The sequence below is a fragment of the Bombina bombina genome, chromosome 2, assembly GCF_027579735.1.
Source record: "Bombina bombina isolate aBomBom1 chromosome 2, aBomBom1.pri, whole genome shotgun sequence".
Lineage (NCBI taxonomy): Eukaryota > Metazoa > Chordata > Amphibia > Anura > Bombinatoridae > Bombina > Bombina bombina.
In genome coordinates, this window is record NC_069500.1 from 849410839 (window position 1) to 849435767 (window position 24929).

General features: G+C 37.4%; 1 protein-coding gene across 1 annotated transcript in view; it reads left to right on the forward strand.

The window, feature by feature from the left end:
- Nucleotides 1-24929, forward strand: part of TECRL (trans-2,3-enoyl-CoA reductase like) — a 1178878-nt gene that overhangs the window by 470747 nt on the left and 683202 nt on the right. The window contains exon 6 of the mRNA XM_053700120.1: nt 12391-12506. Within this exon, the coding sequence (XP_053556095.1) occupies nt 12391-12506 (116 nt within the window). The remainder of the gene's footprint in view (nt 1-12390; nt 12507-24929) is intronic.

The following is a 24929-nucleotide window of genomic DNA, read 5'->3' on the forward strand; positions in this document are numbered from 1 at the left end:
TAAACATTCTGGAATTGAGAGCAGTTCTCAATGCCCTCCTGGCTTGGCCCCAGTTGACAACGCGGGGTTTCATCAGGTTTCAGTCGGACAACATCACGACTGTAGCTTACATCAACCATCAGGGAGGGACACGAAGCTCCCTAGCTATGATGGAAGTATCAAAGATAATTCGCTGGGCAGAGTCTCACTCTTGCCACCTGTCAGCAATCCACATCCCGGGAGTGGAGAACTGGGAGGCGGATTTCTTAAGTCGTCAGACTTTGCATCCGGGGGAGTGGGAACTTCATCCGGAGGTCTTTGCCCAAATACTTCGACGTTGGGGCAAACCAGAGATAGATCTCATGGCGTCTCGACAGAACGCCAAGCTTCCTCGTTACGGGTCCAGATCCAGGGATCCAGAAGCAGTCCTGATAGATGCTCTGACAGCACCTTGGGACTTCAGGATGGCTTACGTGTTTCCACCCTTCCCGATGCTTCCTCGATTGATTGCCAGAATCAAACAAGAGAGAGCATCAGTGATTCTAATAGCACCTGCGTGGCCACGCAGGACTTGGTATGCAGATCTGGTGGACATGTCATCCTGTCCACCTTGGTCTCTATCTCTGAAACAGGACCTTCTGATTCAGGGTCCCTTCAAACATCAAAGTCTAACTTCTCTGAAGCTGACTGCTTGGAAATTGAACGCTTGATTTTATCAAGACGTGGGTTTTCTGAGTCAGTTATTGATACCTTAATACAGGCTAGGAAACCTGTTACCAGAAAGATTTACCATAAGATATGGCGTAAATACCTATATTGGTGTGAATCCAAGGGTTACTCTTGGAGTAAGGTTAGGATTCCTAGGATATTGTCTTTTCTACAAGAAGGTTTAGAAAAGGGTTTATCCGCTAGTTCATTAAAGGGACAGATCTCAGCTCTGTCCATCCTGTTACACAAACGTCTGTCAGAAGTTCCTGACGTCCAGGCTTTTTGTCAGGCTTTGGCCAGGATTAAGCCTGTGTTTAAAACGGTTGCTCCACCATGGAGTTTAAACCTTGTTCTTAATGTTTTACAGGGCGTTCCGTTTGAACCCCTTCATTCCATTGATATAAAGTTGTTATCTTGGAAAGTTCTATTTTTAATGGCTATTTCCTCGGCTCGAAGAGTCTCTGAATTATCAGCCTTACATTGTGATTCTCCTTATTTGATTTTTCATTCGGATAAGGTAGTTCTGCGTACTAAACCTGGGTTCTTACCTAAGGTAGTTACTAACAGGAATATCAATCAAGAGATTGTTGTTCCTTCTTTATGCCCAAATCCTTCTTCGAAGAAGGAACGTCTACTGCACAACCTGGATGTAGTCCGTGCTCTAAAATTTTACTTACAGGCAACTAAGGAATTTCGACAAACGTCTTCTCTGTTTGTCGTTTACTCTGGGCAGAGGAGAGGTCAAAAAGCTTCTGCTACCTCTCTTTCTTTTTGGCTTTGTAGCATAATTCGTTTAGCTTATGAGACTGCTGGACAGCAGCCTCCTGAAAGGATTACAGCTCATTCCACTAGAGCTGTGGCTTCTACTTGGGCCTTTAAGAATGAGGCCTCTGTTGAACAGATTTGCAAGGCTGCAACTTGGTCTTCGCTTCATACTTTTTCCAAATTTTACAAATTTGACACTTTTGCTTCATCGGAGGCTATTTTTGGGAGAAAGGTTCTTCAGGCAGTGGTTCCTTCTGTATAAAGAGCCTGCCTATCCCTCCCGTCATCCGTGTACTTTTGCTTTGGTATTGGTATCCCAGAAGTAATGATGACCCGTGGACTGATCACACTTAACAGAAGAAAACATAATTTATGCTTACCTGATAAATTCCTTTCTTCTGTAGTGTGATCAGTCCACGGCCCGCCCTGTTTTAAGGCAGGTAAATATTTTTTAATTTATACTCCAGTCACCACTTCACCCTTGGCTTTTCCTTTCTCGTTGGTCCTTGGTCGAATGACTGGGAGTGACGTAGAGGGGAGGAGCTATATGCAGCTCTGCTGGGTGAATCCTCTTGCACTTCCTGTTGGGGAGGAGTTAATATCCCAGAAGTAATGATGACCCGTGGACTGATCACACTACAGAAGAAAGGAATTTATCAGGTAAGCATAAATTATGTTATTTTACCCAGTGTCACCCGTTAGATAGGACTCTGTCTTCTTCTCATTTGTTATAGGGAATTAGAGTGCTATTCAGCTGTACAATACTCTTGAGGCTTAGACCTCCTCTCGCTGTTCATGTAATTTTTCCACTATGAAGGCCGTTTAACATTAATAGGCAATAAAATTGCTTTTTTACAGGAAAAAACATCGTACTTAAATTTTTCTAGCTGTTAAACATGTCAAAACATATCATTTTTTGCATAAAAAATAATTAAGTAAAAGTTGTATATATTTATAGTGAACACCTACAATATGTATATATTGAATTACTGCATGGCATGGTTGGTTTATCCAACACAGGAATATCCATTATTTATTATAAAAAATAAAGCTCTGTAACAGATACTAAAATATAATATTTATTTTGCAACTTTTATTGTTGAAAAATTTATTTTTAGCCATATATTTTTTTTTAAAGGGACATGCAACCCAAAATGTTTATTTCATGATTTATATAGAACATACAATTTTAAACAACTTTCCAATTTACGATCAATTTTACTTCATTATCTCAATATCCTTTGTTGAAGTAGCAGCAATGAAGTTCTGGGAGCAAGCGGAACACAACCATTAAGTCAATGACAAGAGGCATATATGTGCAGCCACCAATCAGTAGCTAGCTCCCATCTCCCGAGCCTACCTTGGTGTGCTTTTCAACAAAGGATAACAAGAGATTGAAGCATATTAGATAATAGAAGTAAATTGGAAAGCTGTTTAAAATCGTATATATGCTATAAAAAAAACCTTTAGGTTTCATGTCCCTTTAAAGAATATTTAATATGTATATTATTTACAAATTACTTAGATATCACTGCTGTGCAGATCAGAAAACTTCTCTATTGAGTATTTTGCTCTTGGTAAAAAATAATCTAACAAACTCAAAAAGTTCTATAGTTTGTGAGGGAAAAAAAAAACATCTGATTTGTTATTCTGCATCCCCACTGTTCATATCAAGAGGTTACGCTTACTCTGGCATCTAATAAGTGGCACTTGCCTCTTGTGACACACTTTATCTAGCTTGATGTCTCTCCTTGTCATTCTTTTTTTGTGTCATTCTCAACATAATCTTTAAATTCAAATGTCTTGCAAGTCCTTCTTTTGCAGCAGTTGATGTTTATGCACATTTTATGTCGTCCCCTTTGCTCATTTGTCTGGGAATTTTCCTGAGATGGTTGATTTTCTGAGAGCTGTTGGTTTCCCAGTTCACTTATCAGTTTATGAGAACACTCACGTCCTTATTGCCTGACCTCTCTTCTATATTCTGATTTGTATAACTCTAGTTTCTCCTGTCATTGGCATTTTAATGAGAAGCCCATTTCACACTGCATATTGTTTTCTTCATAAATATATAGCAGTGTAGTAACCAATACTACATTTATGGTTTTCTAAAATGATAGCTTATCACAAAATAAATACTGTACAGTTGTATATAGATTTAAAATGTGATAGCTACCCATTTTCTAATCCACTGCAAAATCACCAGAACTAAATGTAAATAAAGCAACGTGTAGATAGTATTTTGTTTTAAATATGTCTCTCTCTTTGGAGCATGGAAACAATTCCCAGATATACAGTAAATATAAGATGTATCTTTATATCTTACTAAGTATTGAAAGATTTTTTTTCTCTTTCCCTATCTTTTAACACTGAAAATGATTAGCTGAGGCTACAGTAAAAAATAATGCACTGATCTAATTTCAGAATTCATGATTTTTAATTGCCAACTTTTTCTGTTCCCTTCCTATTGACTTTAAAAGGGACAGTTTACCCCCAAAACTTTCCTTTAATTTGTTCCCAATTATTCATTTTACCTGTTGGAGTGTATTAAATTGTTTACAAATAGCTCCTTAGCCTTTATATTGGTATTTGAAATAGCTGATGTAGCCTGTAATATCCTACCTATACTGAAAGTTTCTTTACCTATGTAAAAGCTATTGAGAAACTATGGCCTAGATTTGGAGTTTGGCGGTAGCCGTGAAAACCAGCGTTAGAGGCTCCTAACGCTGGTTTTAGGCTAACTCCGGTATTTGGAGTCACTCAAAAAAGGGTCTAACGCTCACTTTTCAGCCGCGACTTTTCCATACCGCAGATCCCCTTACGTAAATTGCGTATCCTATCTTTTCAATGGGATTTTTCTAACTCCGGTATTTAGAGTCATGGCTGAAGTGAGCGTTAGAAATCTAACGACAAAACTCCAGCCGCAGAAAAAAGTCAGTAGTTAAGAGCTTTCTGGGCTAACGCCGGTTCATAAAGCTCTTAACTACTGTGCTCTAAAGTACACTAACACCCATAAACTACCTATGTACCCCTAAACCGAGGCCCCCCACATCGCCGCCACTCGATTACATTTTTTTAACCTCTAATCTGCCGACCGCCACCTACGTTATACTTATGTACCCCTAATCTGCTGCCCCTAACACCGCCGACCCCTGTATTATATTTATTAACCCCTAATCTTCCCCCCACAACGTCGCCGCCAGCTACCTACAATAATTAACCCCTAATCTGCCGACCGCAAAGCGCCGCCACCTACATTATAGCTATGTACCCCTAATCTGCTGCCCCTAACACCGCCGACCCCTATATTATATTTATTAACCCCTAATCTGCCCCCCTCAACGTCGCCTCCACCTGCCTACACTTATTAACCCCTAATCTGCCGAGCGGACCGCACCGCTACTATAATAAAGTTATTAACCCCTAATCCGCCTCACTAACCCTATAATAAATAGTATTAACCCCTAATCTGCCCTCCCTAACATCGCCGACACCTAACTTCAATTATTAACCCCTAATCTGCCGACCAGAGCTCACCGCTATTCTAATAAATGTATTAACCCTTAAAGCTAAGTCTAACACTAACACCCCCCTAAATTAAATATAATTTTAATCTAACGAAATTAATTAACTCTTATTAAATAAATTATTCCTATTTAAAGATAAATACTTACCTGTAAAATAAATCCTAATATAGCTACAATATAAATTATAATTACATTGTAGCTATTTTAGGATTAATATTTATTTTACAGGCAACTTTGTAATTATTTTAACCATGTACAATAGCTATTAAATAGTTAAGAACTATTTAATAGCTACCTAGTTAAAATAATTACAAAATTACCTGTAAAATAAATCCTAACCTAAGTTACAATTAAACCTAACACTATACTAAAATTAAATTAATTAAATTAAATACCTATAATTACCTACAATTAAACCTAACACTACACTATCAATACATTAATTAAATACAATATCTACAAATAACTACAATGAAATAAACTAACTAAAGTACAAAAAATAAAAAAGAACTAAGTTACAAAAAATAAAAAAATATCTACAAACATAAGAAAAATATTACAACAGTTTTAAACTAATTACACCTACTCTAAGCCCCCTAATAAAATAACAAAGACCCCCAAAATAAAAAATGCCCTACCCTATTCTAAATTAATAAAGTTCAAAGCTCTTTTACCTTACCAGCCCTGAACAGGGCCCTTTGCGGGGCATGCCCCAAGAAGTTCAGCTCTTTTGCCTGTAAAAAAAAACCATACAATACCCCCCCCAACATTACAACCCACCACCCACATACTCCTAATCTAACCCAAACCCCCCTTAAATAAACCTAACACTAAGCCCCTGAAGATCATCCTACCTTGTCTTCACCTCACCAGGTATCACCGATCCGTCCTGGCTCCAAAATCTTCATCCAACCCAAGCGGGGGCTGGCGATCCATCATCCGGTGGCTGAAGAGGTCCAGAAGAGGCTCCAAAGTCTTCATCCTATCCGGGAAGAAGAGGCGATCCGGACCTGCAACCATCTTGATCCAAGCGGCATCTTCCATCTTCATCCGATGACGACCGGCTCCATCCTGAAGACCTCCACCGCGGACCCATCTTCTTCCGGCGACGTCCAACTGAAGAATGACGGTTCCTTTAAGGGACGTCATCCCTTAAATTCTATTGGCTGTTCCGATCAGCCTTCTATTGGCTGTTCCAATCAGCCAATAGAATGCAAGCTCAATCTGATTGGCAGAATATTCCTACCTTAATTCCGATTGGCTGATAGAATCCTATCAGCCAATCGGAATTCGAGGGACGCCATCTTGGATGACGTCCCTTAAAGGAACCGTCATTCTTCAGTTGGACGTCGCCAGAAGAAGATGGGTCCGCGGTGGAGGTCTTCAGGATGGAGCCGGTCGTCATCGGATGAAGATAGAAGATGCCGCTTGGATCAAGATGGTTGCCGGTCCGGATCGCCTCTTCTTCCCGGATAGGATGAAGACTTTGGAGCCTCTTCTGGACCTCTTCAGCCACCGGATGATGGATCGCCAGCCTCCGCTTGGGTTGGATGAAGATTTTGGAGCCAGGACGGATCGGTGATACCTGGTGAGGTGAAGACAAGGTAGGATGATCTTCAGGGGCTTAGTGTTAGGTTTATTTAAGGGGGGTTTGGGTTAGATTAGGGGTATGTGGGTGGTGGGTTGTAATGTTGTGGGGGGTATTGCATGTTTTTTTTTTACAGGCAAAAGAGCTGAACTTCTTGGGGCATGCCCCGCAAAGGGCCCTGTTCAGGGCTGGTAAGGTAAAAGAGCTTTGAACTTGATTAATTTAGAATAGGGTAGGGCATTTTTTATTTTGGGGGTCTTTGTTATTTTATTAGGGGGCTTAGAGTAGGTGTAGTTAGTTTAAAATTGTTGTAATATTTTTCTTATGTTTGTAGATATTTTTTTGTAACTTAGTTCTTTTTTATTTTTTGTACTTTAGTTAGTTTATTTCATTGTAGTTATTTGTAGATATTGTATTTAATTAATTTATTGATAGTGTAGTGTTAGGTTTAATTGTAGGTAATTGTAGGTATTTTATTTAATTAATTTAATGATAGTATAGTGTTAGGTTTAATTGTAACTTAGGTTAGGATTTATTTTACAGGTAATGTTGTAATTATTTTAACTAGGTAACTATTAAATAGTTCTTAACTATTTAATAGCTATTGTACCTGGTTAAAATAAATACAAAGTTACCTGTAAAATAAATATTAATCCTAAAATAGCTACAATGTAATTATAATTTATATTGTAGCTATATTAGGATTTATTTTACAGGTAAGTATTTAGCTTTAAATAGGAATAATTTATTTAATAAGAGTTAATTAATTTCGTTAGATTAAAATTATATTTAATTTAGGGGGGTGTTAGTGTTAGGGTTAGACTTAGCTTTAGGGGTTAATACATTTATTAGAATAGCGGTGAGCTCCGGTCGGCAGATTAGGGGTTAATAATTGAAGTTAGGTGTCGGCGATGTTAGGGAGGGCAGATTAGGGGTTAATACTATTTATTATAGGGTTAGTGAGGCGGATTAGGGGTTAATAACTTTATTATAGTAGCGCTCAGGTCCGGTCGGCAGATTAGGGGTTAATAAGTGTAGGCAGGTGGAGGCGACGTTGTGGGGAGCAGATTAGGGGTTAATAAATATAATATAGGGGTCGGCGGTGTTAGGGGCAGCAGATTAGGGGTACATAGGGATTATGTAAGTAGCGGCGGTTTACGGAGCGGCAGATTAGGGGTTAAAAAAAATATGCAGGGGTCAGCGATAGCGGGGGCGGCAGAATAGGGTTTAATAAGTGTAAGGTTAGGGGTGTTTAGACTCGGGGTACATGTTAGAGTGTTAGGTGCAGACGTAGGAAGTGTTTCCCCATAGCAAACAATGGGGCTGCGTTAAGAGCTGAACGCGGCTTTTTTGCAGGTGTTAGGTTTTTTTTCAGCTCAAACAGCCCCATTGTTTCCTATGGGGGAATCGTGCACGAGCACGTTTTTGAGGCTGGCTGCGTCCGTAAGCAACTCTGGTATCGAGAGTTGAAGTTGCGTTAAAAATGCTCTACGCTCCTTTTTTGGAGCCTAATGTAGCCTTTATGTGGACTCTCAATACCAGAGTTATTTTTATGGTGCGGCCAGAAAAAAGCCGGCGTTAGCTACGCGGGTCCTTACCGACAAAACTCCAAATCTAGCCGTATGTAAATACAGCTAGCAGAAGAAATTACACTCACAGTGGGGGGCGGAAGAGATTAAGCTCTAAAATGTTAACATTTGAGTGATAAGATAACGAGATCTGATCTCTCTGTAAGCTTAGTGGGTTTTGATGGGCTGTGGTTTCAAAGAGCAAATTCAGCTATTTCTTTTGCAGAAAGAAGTATAAATGAGCAATTTCACAAATGTTTTATACACTGTAGCTGGCAACACAAGTCATGGGAAACACTTTCAGGGAAAAACAATCTGACAGTGAACTGTCCCTTAAAGGTAACCTAATAATATTAGTAATAAGTATTGTAAATCTATAAATAAATATAATATTTATTTGCTTACCAATATAATGGCAGTTTATCATTATAACTAGGTGTTTAACCTATATAAACAAGGAAATACTGTATTGCCCTGCTTACAGCAACCCTGGTTCATTATAGAACTTATGCTCGGAAATTCAGTGGCCATTATTACATCATTATTATATAACAGATATACACAGTCAACACGTCTTCTGAAAAAGACACTGTTTGCCAAATAATGTACAATACAGCTGTTTGTAAAAAAACCACAGTCTAGGTATATAATTAGTGACTTTCATCAAACAATGCTCACTAAAAATGAATAGAGCTGTTTTGCTTAGCGATGTATTTTCTATAATGAAACCACAGCACTAAGTGGGGTCCTACTGTATTTAACTTCTTTTTTCATTTGAAACAACAAGCAATTAGCATTTTTTACTTGCTTAAGCACATAGGGAAAATTACAAACTTCTAGATAAGACTTTGTTGAGAGGTCAGGCAAATGACCTTTTAAAGGGACAGTAATCTTAGAATACTGATCACTCCAGCAAGCTTGTGAATAAATGCACAGAACATTTATGCCTTCAAAGATAGTAATGCTAACCAAAGGAGAGAATAGTTGCACCTGCACCTTTCGCGCACGCCAGTATTTACCTTTAGAAGGCCATTATAGTCAAAGAATTACATGTTCTGATTTGTTAGAACATATAATTTTCACTCTTTTACCCATGCAACTCTATGTTTTAACCCCCACAACATAGTACCACTAGGAGGCAGCAGAGCACTACTGGTCCCAAGCGGAGACTGCTGCTGACCCAATCACACATATAGTTGCAGGGTCAATAGTGATAAAATTACATGTTTTAATAAAGTAAACAGTGTTGCACTATAAATGTCCTTTAACCCCTTAATGACCACAGCACGTTTCCATTTTCTGTCCGTTTGGGACCAAGGCTATTTTTACATTTCTGCAGTGTTTGTGTTTAGCTGTAATTTTCCTCTTACTTATTTACTGTACCCACACATATTATATACCGTTTTTCTCGCCATTAAATTGACTTTCTAAAGACACCATTATTTTCATCATTTCTTATAATTTAAAATATGAGGAAAAAATGGAAAAAAACACACTTTTTCTAATTTTGACCCCTAAAATCTGTTACACATCTACAACCACCAAAAAACACCCATGCTAAATAGTTTCTAAATTTTGTCCTAAAGGGACAGTCAACACCAGAATTTTTGTTGTTTTAAAAGATAGATAATCCCTTTATTACCCATTCCCCAGTTTTTCATAACCAACACGGTTATAATAATACAGTTTTTACCTCTGTGATTAACTTGTATCTAAACATTGTCTGACAGCCCCCTGATCACATGACATTTTATTTATTATCTATTGACTTTTATTTTAGCCAATTAGTGCAGTGTCTGCCACAATTCACGGGCGTGCTCACAATGTTATCTATAGGGTTTACCTGAACTAGCTCTCCCCTGCTGTGAAAAGCAAATACAAAAGCATGTGATTAGAGGCGGCCTTCAAGGGCTTAGCAATTATCATATGAGCCTTCCTAGGTTTGCTTTCAACTAAGAATATTAAAAGAACAAAGCAAAATTGGTGATAAAAGTAAATTGGAAAGTTGCTTAAATTGACATGCCCTATTTGAAACATGAACGTTTTTTTGGGACTTGACTGTCTCTTAAGTTTAGAAATACCCAATGTTTACATGTTCTTTGCTTTTTTTGCAAGTTATAGGGCCATAAATACAAGTAGCACTTTGCTATTTCCAAACCACTTTTTTTCAAAATTAGCGCTAGTTACATTGGGACACTGATATCTGTCAGGAATACCTGAATATCCATTGACATGTATATATTTTATTTTAGAAGACATCCCAAAGTATTGATCTAGGCCCATTTTGGTATATTTCATGCCACCATTTCACCGCCAAATGCGATCAAATAAAAAATTGTTCACTTTTTCACAAATGTTTTCACAAGCTTTAGGTTTTTCACTGAAATTATTTACAAACAACTTGTGCAATTATGGCATAAATGGTTGTAAATGCCTCTCTGGGATCCCCTTTGTTCATAAATAGCAGACATATATAACTTTGGCTTTGCTTTTTGGTAATTAGAAGGCCGCTAAATGCCACTGCGCACCACACGTGTATTATGCCCAGCAGTGAAGAGGTTAATTAGGGAGCATGTAGGGAGCTTCTAGGGTTATTTTTAGCTTTAGTATAGTGTAGTAGACAACCCCAAGTATTGATCTAGGCCCATTTTGTTATATTTCATGACACCATTTCACCACCAAATGCGATCAAATTAAAAAAAAGTTAAATTTTTCACAATTTTAGGTTTCTCACTGAAATTATTTACAAACAGCTTGTGCAATTATGGCACAAATGGTTGTAAATGCTTCTCTGGGAACACCTTTGTTCAGAAATAGCAGACACATATATGGCTTTGGCGTTGCTTTTTGGTAATTAGAAGGCTGCTAAATGCCGCTGTGCATCACACGTGTATTATGGCTAGCAGTGAAGGGGTTAATTAGATAGTTTGTAGGGAGCTTGCAGAGTTAATTTTAGCTTTAGTGTAGAGAACAGCCTCCCACCTGACACATCACACCCCCTGATCCCTCCCAAACAGCTCCCTTCCCCCCCCCCCCCCCCCACAATTGTCTCTGCCATCTTAAGTACTGGCAGAAAGTCTGCCAGTACTAAAATAAAAGGTATCTTTGAATTTTTTTAGCATATTTACATACGCTGCTGTGTAGGATCCACCTTTAGCCCCCAACCTCCCTGACCCCCCCCCCCAACAGCTCTCTAACCCTCCCCCTCTGCCTTATTGGGGGCCATCTTGGGTACTGGCAGCTGTCTGCCAGTCCCCAGTTTGCAAAAAAAATGGGTTTTATTTTTTTCTTCTTTGTTTTTTTCTGTAGTGTAGCTTCCCCCCCACAGACTAACCCCCACCGCCTAACTGATATTTTTTTTTGTCATTTATTCCCCCCCTTTTTACTAAAGTTTTTCTGCAGTGTAGCGGTTCCCACCCGCTCCCTCTCCGTGCACACGCGCCCCCGGCTACCCCCGCCCCCCTCCACATCACAAGGCCCCTTCATAGCCGCCACCCGCCTCCCTCACTGACTCCCACCAACGATACTGGCCATTGATGCCCGCTGCAGAGAGGGCCACAGAGTGGTTCTCTCTGCATCGGATGGCCAAGGACTGTTATTGCAGGATGCAATAACCCGGAAAGCGGCTGGAAGCAATCAGGATCGCTTCCACCTCTTTCCCAGACCAATGACGTACAGGGTATGTCCTCAAGCGTTAACTGTATTTTTTTTAGGACGTACCCTGCATGTCGTCGGTCATTAAGGGGTTAAAGGGATACTAAACACATTTTTTTCCCTTTTGTGATTCAGATAGAGCATGCAATTTTAAGCAACTTTCTAATTTACCCTTATTATCAATGTTTCTTAATTTTCTTGGTATCTTTATTTGAAAAAGCAGGAAAGAAAGCGTAGGAGCCGGCCCATTTTTGGTTCAGCACCCTGGATAGCGTTTGTTAATTGGTGGCTTACAATTAAATTAGAAATTTGCTTAAAATTTTATGCTCTATCCGAAACATGAAAGAAAAACATTTGGGTTTAGTATCCCTTTAAGTGCTCCTCTCATTCTCCAAATATCTCTCTATTTGGTAGAGGTATTGTTTATAGGATTTTGAATATTTTTATATTGGTTTCGGTTTCCTTTTTAGCTGATAAAAATATAACCAAAGGATTAGAAATGACAGATCATTTTAATATCAAATAATTAATACTAGTACTACAAATATGTTAACTAAAGCAATTTAAACTATTATTTTAACAAAATGTTATCTTTTTTATTTAGGTTTTTCTTACAGAATATTCGGGCCCTTTTTTAATCTACCTGCTATTTTACGTTCGTCTCTCACATATTTATGGTCAAGAAGAAATATATTCTGATATTCGACACCCTGTGGAACAGTAAGTAATTTCCTATATTTCATTTTATCTTTAAAACATTTGCAAAATTTTAAGAAAAACACAAAAACTTTTCTGTGTATTCTCTCTTAACAATGAAAGAATTATATATTTCTACATCCATACGAGTCACTATTTGTCAGAATGGTGTATTTATTTACCAAACACATTTTCTTCTAAAAAATTTGTAAATGCAGATTACCCTATGTGATTGAATAATCATGATTTTATTAAAAGGTACATAAATTAATATTTAGCATTATGTTTCTGTTCACTTTACATAAAAATGGAAATACAAATGGTGGCATTTTCAGCTAAAACGCCAACAATCTTCTGTTAGCCATGAAATAACATTATGTAAACAAGTTTAATTACACACACACACACACACACACACACACATATATATATATATATATATATATATATATATATATATATATATATATATATATATATATATATATATATATATATATATATATATATATATATATATATAAATATAATATATACCCCTCCCATTATGACACCTAACACACCTGTGTCCATCACCAGTAAGGTAATAGATAAACTGCATCTATATCCTGCCATATAGTGGTCAGTAACAAAATATCATATATAAACCTATTACTGCCCTCTAGTGGTCAGTAGAAAAATATCATATATCATAAATAAACCTATTACTGCCATATAGTGGTCAGTAAAAAAAATATTATATATAAACCCTTTAACTGTCATCTAGTGGTCAGTATAAAGGACCTATTACATACACTCATACACATGATGTGCTGCTAGTAAAAAATGTTCAGACACTAGGGATTTAATATATTTAGTTCTAATGTTTGATTTATGTTCAATGATTCTACCCCTTATCTGGCGGGTAGACTCACCTACATATATACAGGCACACAGGCATTTAAGTAGGTAAATAGCATACGTTGTATTTCAAGTAAAGTATCCCTTAACATAACATTTCTTTCCTGTCTTGGGATGGGTAAATGAAGATCCCTTGATCATATTGTTGAAATTCGAACAATTTAAACAAAGGAAGCAGCCTGTATTTTTCTTGCCAATAAAGGATTGTCTACTTATTTTATTTGATACAATATCTGCCTTAATTAGTGTATCCTTTAGATTATGTGCCCTTCTATAGGGTGGCATAGGGGGTTGTTGAAATTATATAATTTCTGGATTGCAAATTTGTAATACTTCCCAATGTTTACAAAGAAAAATTCTGTACATCTCTGCTTAATACATGATAATCCCCTGTGAAAATCATCCTCTTTTGTGCAGATTTGTCATTCACTTTATCAGCTTTTTTATCTTTTAATAATTCTCGACTAGTGATTCTCATTACCTCAGAGATTTCTTTGTGGATAAAATGGGGGTCATATCCCCTTTTTATAAACGCTTGGCCCATTTCATGTAGTCTACTCTTTGCAGTATTATCATCTGAGACTATACGTCTTACTGGCAATAATTGACTTCTTGGCAAATACCTTTTTAAATGAGGAGGGTGTGCGCTTTGCCCATGTAGCAGACTATTCCTGTCTGTACTCTTTCTGTAAAGGTCAATAATTAAACGCCCCCCCCCCCCCCTTGTTAAATCACAGTTGTGTCCAAGAAATAAATATGCTATTCATTGTCTATCAAGTTTAAAGTAATGTGCGGTGTGGCTGTGTTTAAAGAATTTACAAAAGCACATAGGGACCCAATGTCGCCCAGCCATACCCTAAAGATATCATAGATCTAATGTCAACAAGTGGCGCCATACCTTAAAAATAATTCATGTCGATAGACAAAAATCTCTTCAAAGACATTCATAAATATGTTTGAATGTGTAAGGGCGACATTGGATCCCAAAGCAGTACCCTGTAGTTGTATGTAAAACTGATCCTGAAATAAGAAGTAGTTACATCTCAAAATAATGTCCAGAAGCTGTAAAATAAAACCAATCTGTCTGTTATTATATCTCCCAGATTGTAGCAAAGTTTTTTTGCACTGATCCTAATCCACTAGAGTGGGTAATTGAAGTGTATAATTCAGGATACAGGAGATTTTCTTAGAAAGTTAGAAAATATTATAGTACTGGTCAATAAAAGTATTTTGTTTAGCTTAGATGTTTCTACATCTAAGCTAAACAAAATACTTTTATTGACCAGTACTATAATATTTTCTAACTTTCTAAGAAAATCTCCTGTATCCTGAATACATGAAGATGATTCAATCAAAAATGGCTTTAATAAACAATCTAAATATTTAGATATATTAGAAAGACTAGAACCAGTGTTAGCCACAATGGGGCGTCCAGGGGGTGTATATAGATTTGTATGTACTTTAGACAAAGTATATGGGACTGATGTCCTTGGGTCTTTACATATTAGACATTTCTCAGTTTTGGCATCAATTATACCATCCTTAATGGCACCATTAATACATTTTACAATTTCCCTTTCAATATCAAATATTGGATCGTAACTTAATGCCTTATATATAGAACAGTCAGCTAGTTGATACTTAATTTCTCCTATGTAATATTCCCTGTTAAGGACCACAGTGGCCCCACCTTTGTCTGCCGATTTCAGCAGAATCTCTTTTCTGTTTGTTATGGTTTTAACAGATTCTACAAAAAAGGGGGTTGTGGAGTGAAGTTTGGATCAGACTCAACTTGCTTCCCCAAGTCTGATATGCTCCCAATATCAGATTTTGTGAAAGTGTGCAAGGTGGGGGTGGGGAGCGCTCAAAGAGAGCTGTGAGTTGGACTGTGATTCTATTAACTATTCCATAAATTCCTTAAAATCTTCTCACGAAAATCGTGAATTAGTATGCCTGTGTTTATATTATAAATGTGAATCTGCTACAAAGTGCTTACTTCGTATTACACCACCAGTGAAAAAATGTGTTAGTGATTGTTCTCCTAATCGGCAACTGTAGAATTGCCTGATGCAACAATATAGATTGTTTCAAAATTAGTGTGAGGTGAAGTGTATATGTGTATGTACATACAGGGAGTGCAGAATTATTAGGCAAGTTGTATTTTTGAGGATTAATTTTATTATTGAACAACAACCATGTTCTCAATGAACCCAAAAAAACTCATTAATATCAAAGCTGAATAGTTTTGGAAGTAGTTTTTAGTTTGTTTTTAGTTATAGCTATTTTAGGGGGATATCTGTGTGTGCAGGTGACTATTACTGTGCATAATTATTAGGCAACTTAACAAAAAACAAATATATACCCATTTCAATTATTTATTTTTACCAGTGAAACCAATATAACATCTCAACATTCACAAATATACATTTCTGACATTCAAAAACAAAACAAAAACAAATCAGTGACCAATATAGCCACCTTTCTTTGCAAGGACACTCAAAAGCCTGCCATCCATGGATTCTGTCAGTGTTTTGATCTGTTCACCATCAACATTGCATGCAGCAGCAACCACAGCCTCCCAGACACTGTTCAGAGAGGTGTACTGTTTTCCCTCCTTGTAAATCTCACATTTGATGATGGACCACAGGTTCTCAAAGGGGTTCAGATCAGGTGAACAAGGAGGCCATGTCATTAGATTTTCTTCTTTTATACCCTTTCTTGCCAGCCACGCTGTGGAGTACTTGGACGCGTGTGATGGAGCATTGTCCTGCATGAAAATCATGTTTTTCTTGAAGGATGCAGACTGCTTCCTGTACCACTGCTTGAAGAAGGTGTCTTCCAGAAACTGGCAGTAGGACTGGGAGTTGAGCTTGACTCCATCCTCAACCCGAAAAGGCCCCACAAGCTCATCTTTGATGATACCAGCCCAAACCAATACTCCACCTCCACCTTGCTGGCGTCTGAGTCGGACTGGAGCTCTCTGCCCTTTACCAATCCAGCCACGGCCCATCCATCTGGCCCATCAAGACTCACTCTCATTTCATCAGTCCATAAAACCTTAGAAAAATCAGTCTTGAGATATTTCTTGGCCCAGTCTTGACGTTTCAGCTTGTGTGTCTTGCTCAGTGGTGGTCGTCTTTCAGCCTTTCTTACCTTGGCCATGTCTCTGAGTATTGCACACCTTGTGCTTTTGGGCACTCCAGTGATGTTGCAGCTCTGAAATATGGCCAAACTGGTGGCAAGTGGCATCTTGGCAGCTGCACGCTTGACTTTTCTCAGTTCATGGGCAGTTATTTTGCGCCTTGGTTTTTCCACACGCTTCTTGCGACCCTGTTGACTATTTTGAATGAAACACTTGATTGTTCGATGATCACGCTTCAGAAGCTTTGCAATTTTAAGAGTGCTGCATCCCTCTGCACAATATCTCACTATTTTTTACTTTTCTGAGCCTGTCAAGTCCTTCTTTTGACCCATTTTGCCAAAGGAAAGGAAGTTGCCTAATAGTTATGCACACCTGATATAGGGTGTTGATGTCATTAGACCACACCCCTTCTCATTACAGAGATGCACATCACCTAATATGCTTAATTGGTAGTAGGCTTTCGAGCCTATACAGCTTGGAGTAAGACAACATGCATAAAGAGGATGATGTGGTCAAAATACTCATTTGCCTAATAATTCTGCACTCCCTGTATGTAATTTATTCCATCTGCATCGGATGCTGTTTAAATTACTCCTGTTCTTATAGGTTCTGGTTATTGTTTACAGATTACTGACTTTCAATACTCTTATGTTCTATATTCCTTTAAACTTGGAAATTATATCTGTGATACAAGCACAATATTGTAAATATACTTTACTCCAACTAATAGGTTAATAATAAAACTTAACAGTTGTATAAGAAAAAAAAACGTTTACTTAAAACTAGGTTAAAAACAGGTTCTACTGGTATAGGCAATACATAAGGTGTTTCATACCATAGTATATTTGTATAAGCATATATATTAGAGCATGTCCATACCCTATAAAAAATGCAATTTAAAGCTTAATAGTGTTCAGTGAGTTCAGATATTGTAATCCTTTTTTGATATATCTGATAAGATATTCCTAAGTTGTGGCCACAACTTGTCCTGAGACTGTTAAAAAATCCCAATGTTATAGTTGAAATTAAAAGTAACAGCTAGACTCCCCCTAACCGGACCTCCAATATCCCTTACCTACGTGTTTTTTGAGCTTTTTCGTGATGCCGTGGGTTCTGGGAAGAGTGCTTCTGTGTACAAGCTGAGTTTGCTGTTTCTCCAGTCGGTGTGAGAGCTTAAAAGCACTGTAAATATTCCTGTGGAAGTCTGTGTTTAATGTCCACAAATTGAACTCAGCCGGTGATTGGCGGGTGGTGTAACACGAAGTAAACACTTTGTAGCAGATTCACATTTATAATATAAACACAGGCATACTAATTCACAATTTTCGTGAGAAGATTTTAAGGAATTTATGGAATAGTTAATAGAATCACAGTCCAACTCACAGCTCTCTTTGAGCGCTCCCCACCCCCACCTTGCACACTTTAACAGATTCTACCTCACTTTTAGTGAAATTAGACTCCTTATTCCACATATGATTTTTATCTGCTTTATTTTTAATTCTATCCACATCATGTTGTACTAGAGATTTGAACAGGGTTTATGGTATTTAAAGGGAGGCTGAACCCAATTTTTTTCTTTCATGATTGAGATAGAGCATGCAATCTTAAGCAACTTTCTAATTTACTCCTTTTATAAATTTTTCTTCATTCTCTTGTTATCTTTATTTGAAAAAGAAGGCATCTAAGCTAAGGAGCCAGACAATTTTTGGTTCAGACCTGGACAGCACTTTTTTATTGGTGTGTGAATTTATCCACCAATCAGCAAGAACAACCCAGGTTGTTCACCAAAAATGTGCCGGCTTCTAAACTTACATTCTTGCTTTTCAAATAAAGATACCAAGAGAATGAAGAACATGTTATAATAGGAGTAAATTAGAAAGTTACTTAAAATTGCATGCTCTATCTGAATCCCGAAAGAAAAAAATTGGGTTCAGTGTTCCTTTAGGGTGAAATAGTATTGTATGGCGTATGCAACATGGTTAAGGGGTAACACCCGAAACATAGTTGATTGTTTGTTTTACTTGGAGTTGATGTGAATAAACAGAACATATTTTTAAGATACTGACATGCTGCCATCTATTTTGCCTTGTTTGAATTATCATTTGGGACTTTTGTGTGAGGTACTGGATGGCGTTGACACCCACTGGATACACAGGTGCTGAATACATTCTACTTTAAGCATTGTTTTTCAAACTGGTTTCCTTGCACTGTGACAAAATGGAAGAAAATCAAACTTCTCCAAACTCCAAAACATTTACATGCAGTGAATTGGAAGCAGCACATATTACAACGCTGGCTAGATGGTCTAGAGCAGGGGTGTCCAAACTTTGCTCTCCAGAGGTTTTGGAACTACATTTCCCATGATGCTCAGCTAGATAAAATGCTGGCTGAGCATCATCGGAAATGTAGTTCCAAAACCTCTGGAGAGCAAAGTTTGGACACCCCTGGTCTAGAGACTTTTTAAGAATTATACCAGCTGATTTGACTAAGAAAAAAATATGAGAAACTCTCTAAAAAAACAAGTGGCTTATGAGCTCCACTCCACAACTCTTGCTGAATACCATTGAGTGGGCAGAATACCAGAGGGATTGAGAATGAATGTGTGCCACACTCTAATCTGTGAAAACACTAAATACTGTAAAAATGTGAGCAAATATTAAACAAATGCTCAATAGACATAATGGTTTTAACAGTTACCTGCCTGCCAGAAGAGCTTGAAATATATCAGGCAGAGCTGTCTATTATGGAGAGAGAATTAAGGGCCAATATGTCCAGTGAGGAGGTGGAAACATTATTTGCTACACAGAAGAAGAGTGTGGGTGACTTACGTACTACAATTCAAGATCGTAAAAGACAGAAATTCCTCCGCGATGAGGAAGATTATTCATCCAATTGAGAGTACAAGTGGAAGTATGACCCCTTGTTGAGAGAGAGGGGTGGTACTTCTGGGTCACAATGGCATTGACAGCAGAGAGGGCACAGGAACAGGAGCGGTAATTCAAAGAATTCAACCCCCCTCGATGAGGGACTTGGAAGAAAACAAGAAACCGGTAAACAAGTAGTAACAGCTACCGGTAAAATATTGGACAGCAGTTCCACATTTAATGATGAGACTGTTCCAGTAGATAAGAGTTTGGTGATTAATGTTTCTGAAACGGATTTAACAGATTTGGAACACAATGTGTTGAACAAGGGACTATCGTTCTGTCCTCAATTTTTTCCAATTACAAATAGATCTGTTTAAATTTTTTAGAAGTCTCAAATTGAAATCCTTCTTTTCTAAAGGGGATGTGCCATATACTGAGATTAAAGATGTGTCCACCAAGTTATAATTGAAAGTACAGACTCTGGGTTTAAAAAGTAAGAGCAGTTTTATTCCTTTTGCCTATTATAAAAGTGTGTATACGTTCATATCCCTAGTACAACATGATGTGGATAGAATTAAAAATAAAGCAGAAAAAAATCATATGTGGAATAGAGTCTAATTTCCCTAAAAGTGAGGTAGAGGCTGTTAAAACCATTAAAAACAGAAAAGAGATTCTGCTCAAATCGGCAGACAAAGGTTGGGCCACTGTGGTCCTTAACAGGGTATATTACATACGAGAAATTAAGAGTCAGCTAGCTGACTGTTTTATATATATGGTGTCACGGATACCTGGCTGCCAAGGTTTAAACCCCCATCTCCTACTTCCTAGCCCCCTCAAGTTTCTCACTGGATTTGGACTTTTCAGAGCATTCGAGATCTCCCAGATGCTTGGGTTTATGTGTTTTGTTTTCTTTACATCCTTATGGAAGAGCTGATCCCTGACCGCCAGCCCCTCTCCGGCAGGCCGGACTCCTGGAACTACCGGCCGGCCGCGGCTCCCCGAATCACTGCTGACATTCACACCAGGTCGCTCCAGCGGCCCTTCACCCCAGAGCTCCGCTCTTTTGGGGATTGGTACCCCCTAGGGAGGGCAAGAGGTGGGACAAGAACAGGGAGTTTCGGACCCCCCTACAACTCCCACTTCCCCTTGGCCTTCTCGTTTACATTTAATCACCCGTAGCTCCGGGCCCCAGTCACGGATTATATTGCTTTTTGGACTGTGGCATCTGGGGACCGAGGGCTTTCCAATGACATCCTGGAAGTGCCGCTGCTCCACTAAGACTCTATAAGACAATGGACACTATGGGATGCGCCAGCCTGTCTGCAGCGGTGGGAATGGTGGGAGATCTGGGGTCTGATAAGACTCCTTATCAAGATGAGTTGGTGTATAAAAGTAGTGTGTGTCCACAATATAGTTGTTCTTTGTTTCACCCGAATACTGGTTCTGTTTGGTTATTTGGGTGGGCTCTGCTATAATTACTTTGCTCCACTACACAGCGGTATGTTCCAGGTATAGGAAGGACCCTTCTGGCGGAGCTACCCAGTCGGGTAGCCGGTGTCTGTCACATAAGGCATTAAGTTATAATCTTATATTTGATATTGAAAGTGAAATTGTAAAATGTATTAATGGTGCCATTAAGGATGGTATAATTGATGCCAAAACTGAGAAATGTTTAATATGTAAAGACCCAAGGACACCAGTCCTATATACTTTGCCTAAAGTACATAATAATCTATGTACATCTATATACATCCCCTGGACGTCCCATTGTGGCTAGCACTGGTTCTATTCTTTCTAATATCTCTATATATTTAGATTGTATATTAAAGCCATTTGTGATTGAATCATCTTCATATATTCAGAATACAGGAGATTTTCTTAGAGAGTTAGAAAATATTACAGTACCGGTCAATAAAAGTATTTTGTTTAGCTTAGATGTTTCTAGCTTATACACTTCAATTACCCACTCTAGTGGATTAGGATCAGTGCAAAAACCTTTTCTACAATCTGGGAGATATAATAACAGACAGATTGGTTTTATTTTACAGCTTCTGGACATTATTTTGAGATGTAACTACTTCTTATTTCAGGATCAGTTTTACATACAACTACAGGGTACTGCTATGGGATCCAATGTCGCCCCTACACACGCAAACATATTTATGAATGTCTTTGAAGAGACATTTGTCTATCAACATGAATTATTTTTATGGTATGGCGCCACTTGTTGACGCTATATCGATGATATCTTTGGGGTATGGGTCCCTATGTGCTTTTGTAAATTCTTTAAACATAGCCACATGGCACATTACTTTAAACTTAATACACAGTGAATAGCATATTGACTTCTTGGACACTGCTGTGATTAAACAAAAGGGGCGTTTAATTATTGACCTTTACAGAAAGAGTACAGACACCCTCATTTAAAAAGGTATTGCCAAGAAGTCAATTATTGCGAGTAAGACGTATAGTTTCAGATGATAATACTGCAAAGAGTAGACTACAAGAAATGGGTCAAGTATTTATTAAAAGGGGATATGACCCCCATTTCATCCACAAAGAAATCTCTGAGGTCATGAGAATCACCAGGCGAGAATTATTGAAAGATAAAAAAGCAGATAAAGTGAATGAAAAATCTGTAAAAAAAGAGGATGATTTACGCAGGTCGATTATCATGTATTAAGCAGTTATAAATAATTTTTTCTTGTAAACATTGGCAAGTATTACAAATTTGCAATCCAGAAATTATAGAATTTCAACAACCCCCTATTGGCATAGGGGGCTGTTGAAATTCTATAATTTCTGGATTGCAAATTTGTAATACTTGCCAATAGAATTATCTATACTCGCCTATAGAAGGGCACGTAATCTAAAGGATACACTAATTAAGGCAGATATTGGATCAAATAAAATGAGTAGTAGAGTAATCCTTTATTGGCAAGAAAAATACAGGCTGCTTCCTCTGTTTAAATTGTTCGAATTGCAACAATATGATCAAGGGCAATAAAAAATAAAATTGTGGAACTCATTACCAAAGGAGGTAGTGAATGCCAATACCCTAGATACATTTAAAAATTGTTTGGATGCATTTCTGTCTATAAACTAAATTCTTAGATATAATTGCTAGTATTAAATGGGTCACCTTTTAGTGGGATTATTTAAGCTTAACTGGAGCTTTTTGTAAGTATTTTAGATTTCTATAGTTTGAACTCGATGGACTTCTGTCTTTTTTCAACCTCATCTACTATGTTACCCATTCCAAGACAGGAAAGAAATTTTATTTTAGGGGTTCTATAATTGTAATACAATGTATGCTATGTACCTACTTAAATGCCTGTGTGCCCATATATATGTAGGTGAGTCTACCCGCCAGATAAGGGGTAGAATCATTGAACATAAATCAAATTTAGAGAGACGGGGGAGTGAGAGAGACAAAAAAATAAAAAGAGAAAGAGAGAAAAAAAGAGAGAGAGAGAGAGAGAGAGAGAGAGAAAGAGAGAGAGAGAAAACGAGAGAGAGAGAAAACGAGAGAGAGAGAGAGAAAACGAGAGAGAGAGAAAGAGAGAGAGAAATAGAGAGAGAGAAAGAGAAAGAGAGAGCAAAAAAGAGAGACAGACAGAAAGAGAGAGAAAGAGAGTGCAAAAATGAGAGAGAAAAAAAAAGAGAGAGAAAAAGAGAGAGAGAAAATGAGAGAGAAAAAAAGAGAGAGAGAGAAAGAAAAAGAGAGAGAAAAAGAGAGAGAGAAAAAGAGAGAGAAAGTGTGTGAGAGAGAGAGAGAGAGAGAGAGAGAGAGAGACGAGTGTAAAGAAAAAACAAACAAAACAAGGATGGGAGAAAAACATAAATAAGAAAAAATAAAATGGAGGAAATATTAAGCAGTAATATGTGACAGGATAAAGACATAAGAGAGTGATATAGGAAAAAAAAGGAAGGTGTGAAAAGGAGAGAAAAGGATGAGTGTGAGAGATCATAAAAAGTTGTTCAGTGGGAGAAAGACAAGCCTAGGAAGTAGCAAAACATTTCTTCATCTGCCATTTTAATAATGGCAGCTACTAGTGATTATAACATTTGTAAGAACTGCAGTTATAAATCTGATAACAAAAGAGCATAACAATGGAGCAATTAGTTTTTATTGCCAACAAATGTATTATGATATGATCCTAAAACAACTTGTCTGTGTATTTGTATTTATTTGTGATATAGCAAGTGTCAGTTTCAGATCCTATGAAGAATTGTTGTGAGATGTTTCCAATTCTGCATCACTGTGTATCATCATTCTAATTTACCTGACTAACCATCTGTGGGGGAGATTCACAAAGCCCCATTAAGTTAGTTAAAGGACTGTGACATTAGCTGAAGCTACATTGTGCGTAACATTTTAAGACTTAACATTGCATTAGCTAAACAGGCAGCTTACTGTTATCTACATACATTAAAGATTTATAGTTGTGTATCTCAAAAGTACACTAAACCTTAAAGGGACATTAAACACTTTGAGATGGTAATATAAAATTATACATTATATATATATATATATATATATATATATATATATATATATATATAGAGAGAGAGAGAGAGAGAGAGAGATAGATAGATAGATAGATAGATAGATAGAAAGATAGATAAAACTCTGCAGTATACTCTCATTTATATTAGTATGTGAGTTTACTGCCACTTAAACTGGAAATCTGCCATTTTTTGAGGCATCTGATTGGTTCTCAGAGGGTCATGTGATTAAATCTAAAATGGTCTGTAATTGGATAATAGTTATAAGCAACCTGACAGGCTGAAATAAAATATACATGACAGCGGTCAGAAATTTGCTGTAATATGTTTCCTGAATTCATCGTTTTCAGGGTTTAAAATATATTCCTATATCCTAAATATATACTATCAATTTCTACATAGAAGAGCCTAACTAGAGCCTACAGTTTTTTGAGACATCTGATTGGTTCTTGGAGGGTCATGTAATCTTTTTTTTTTTTTTTTTTTTTTAAAGTGTTCAATTGGATGTTAAAATCACATAATCTTGATGTTAAAGAAAACATAACTGGATTCTATTTGTTCATTCCGTGTTTCTAGAAATCCAATTGGGCACATAAATCACATGATCTTAATGTTAAAAGACATAACTGGGTCAAGGATTATAAAATAAATATGTATAATTGTGATTCTTTATAGATCGTTTTTGAAATAACTGTAAATAGGAAAATAAGAACAGTAAGCTGATATAGTAGATGTGTAATTATAGCTAAAAATATGTGAGTAACTAATAAGTGCAGTTAGTTGATGATAAATGGTAAAGTGAGAGTGACTTGAGTCTTCATTGGGATTGTTTGGAATAACCATTGATTGTATGTATGTGAGTGATAAATGAGTAAAGTGAAATGATGATTAGTGAAATAAAAATAAAAAGTGGGAGTGAATAGTGTATTGCTTGTGAGGCTGAAAGACATGGAAGTGATATTTTAGTGTGGATTGTGTGTAGGTCTGAGAGAATAATTCTTTCTTGATATTATTGTGGATGGGAAAAAT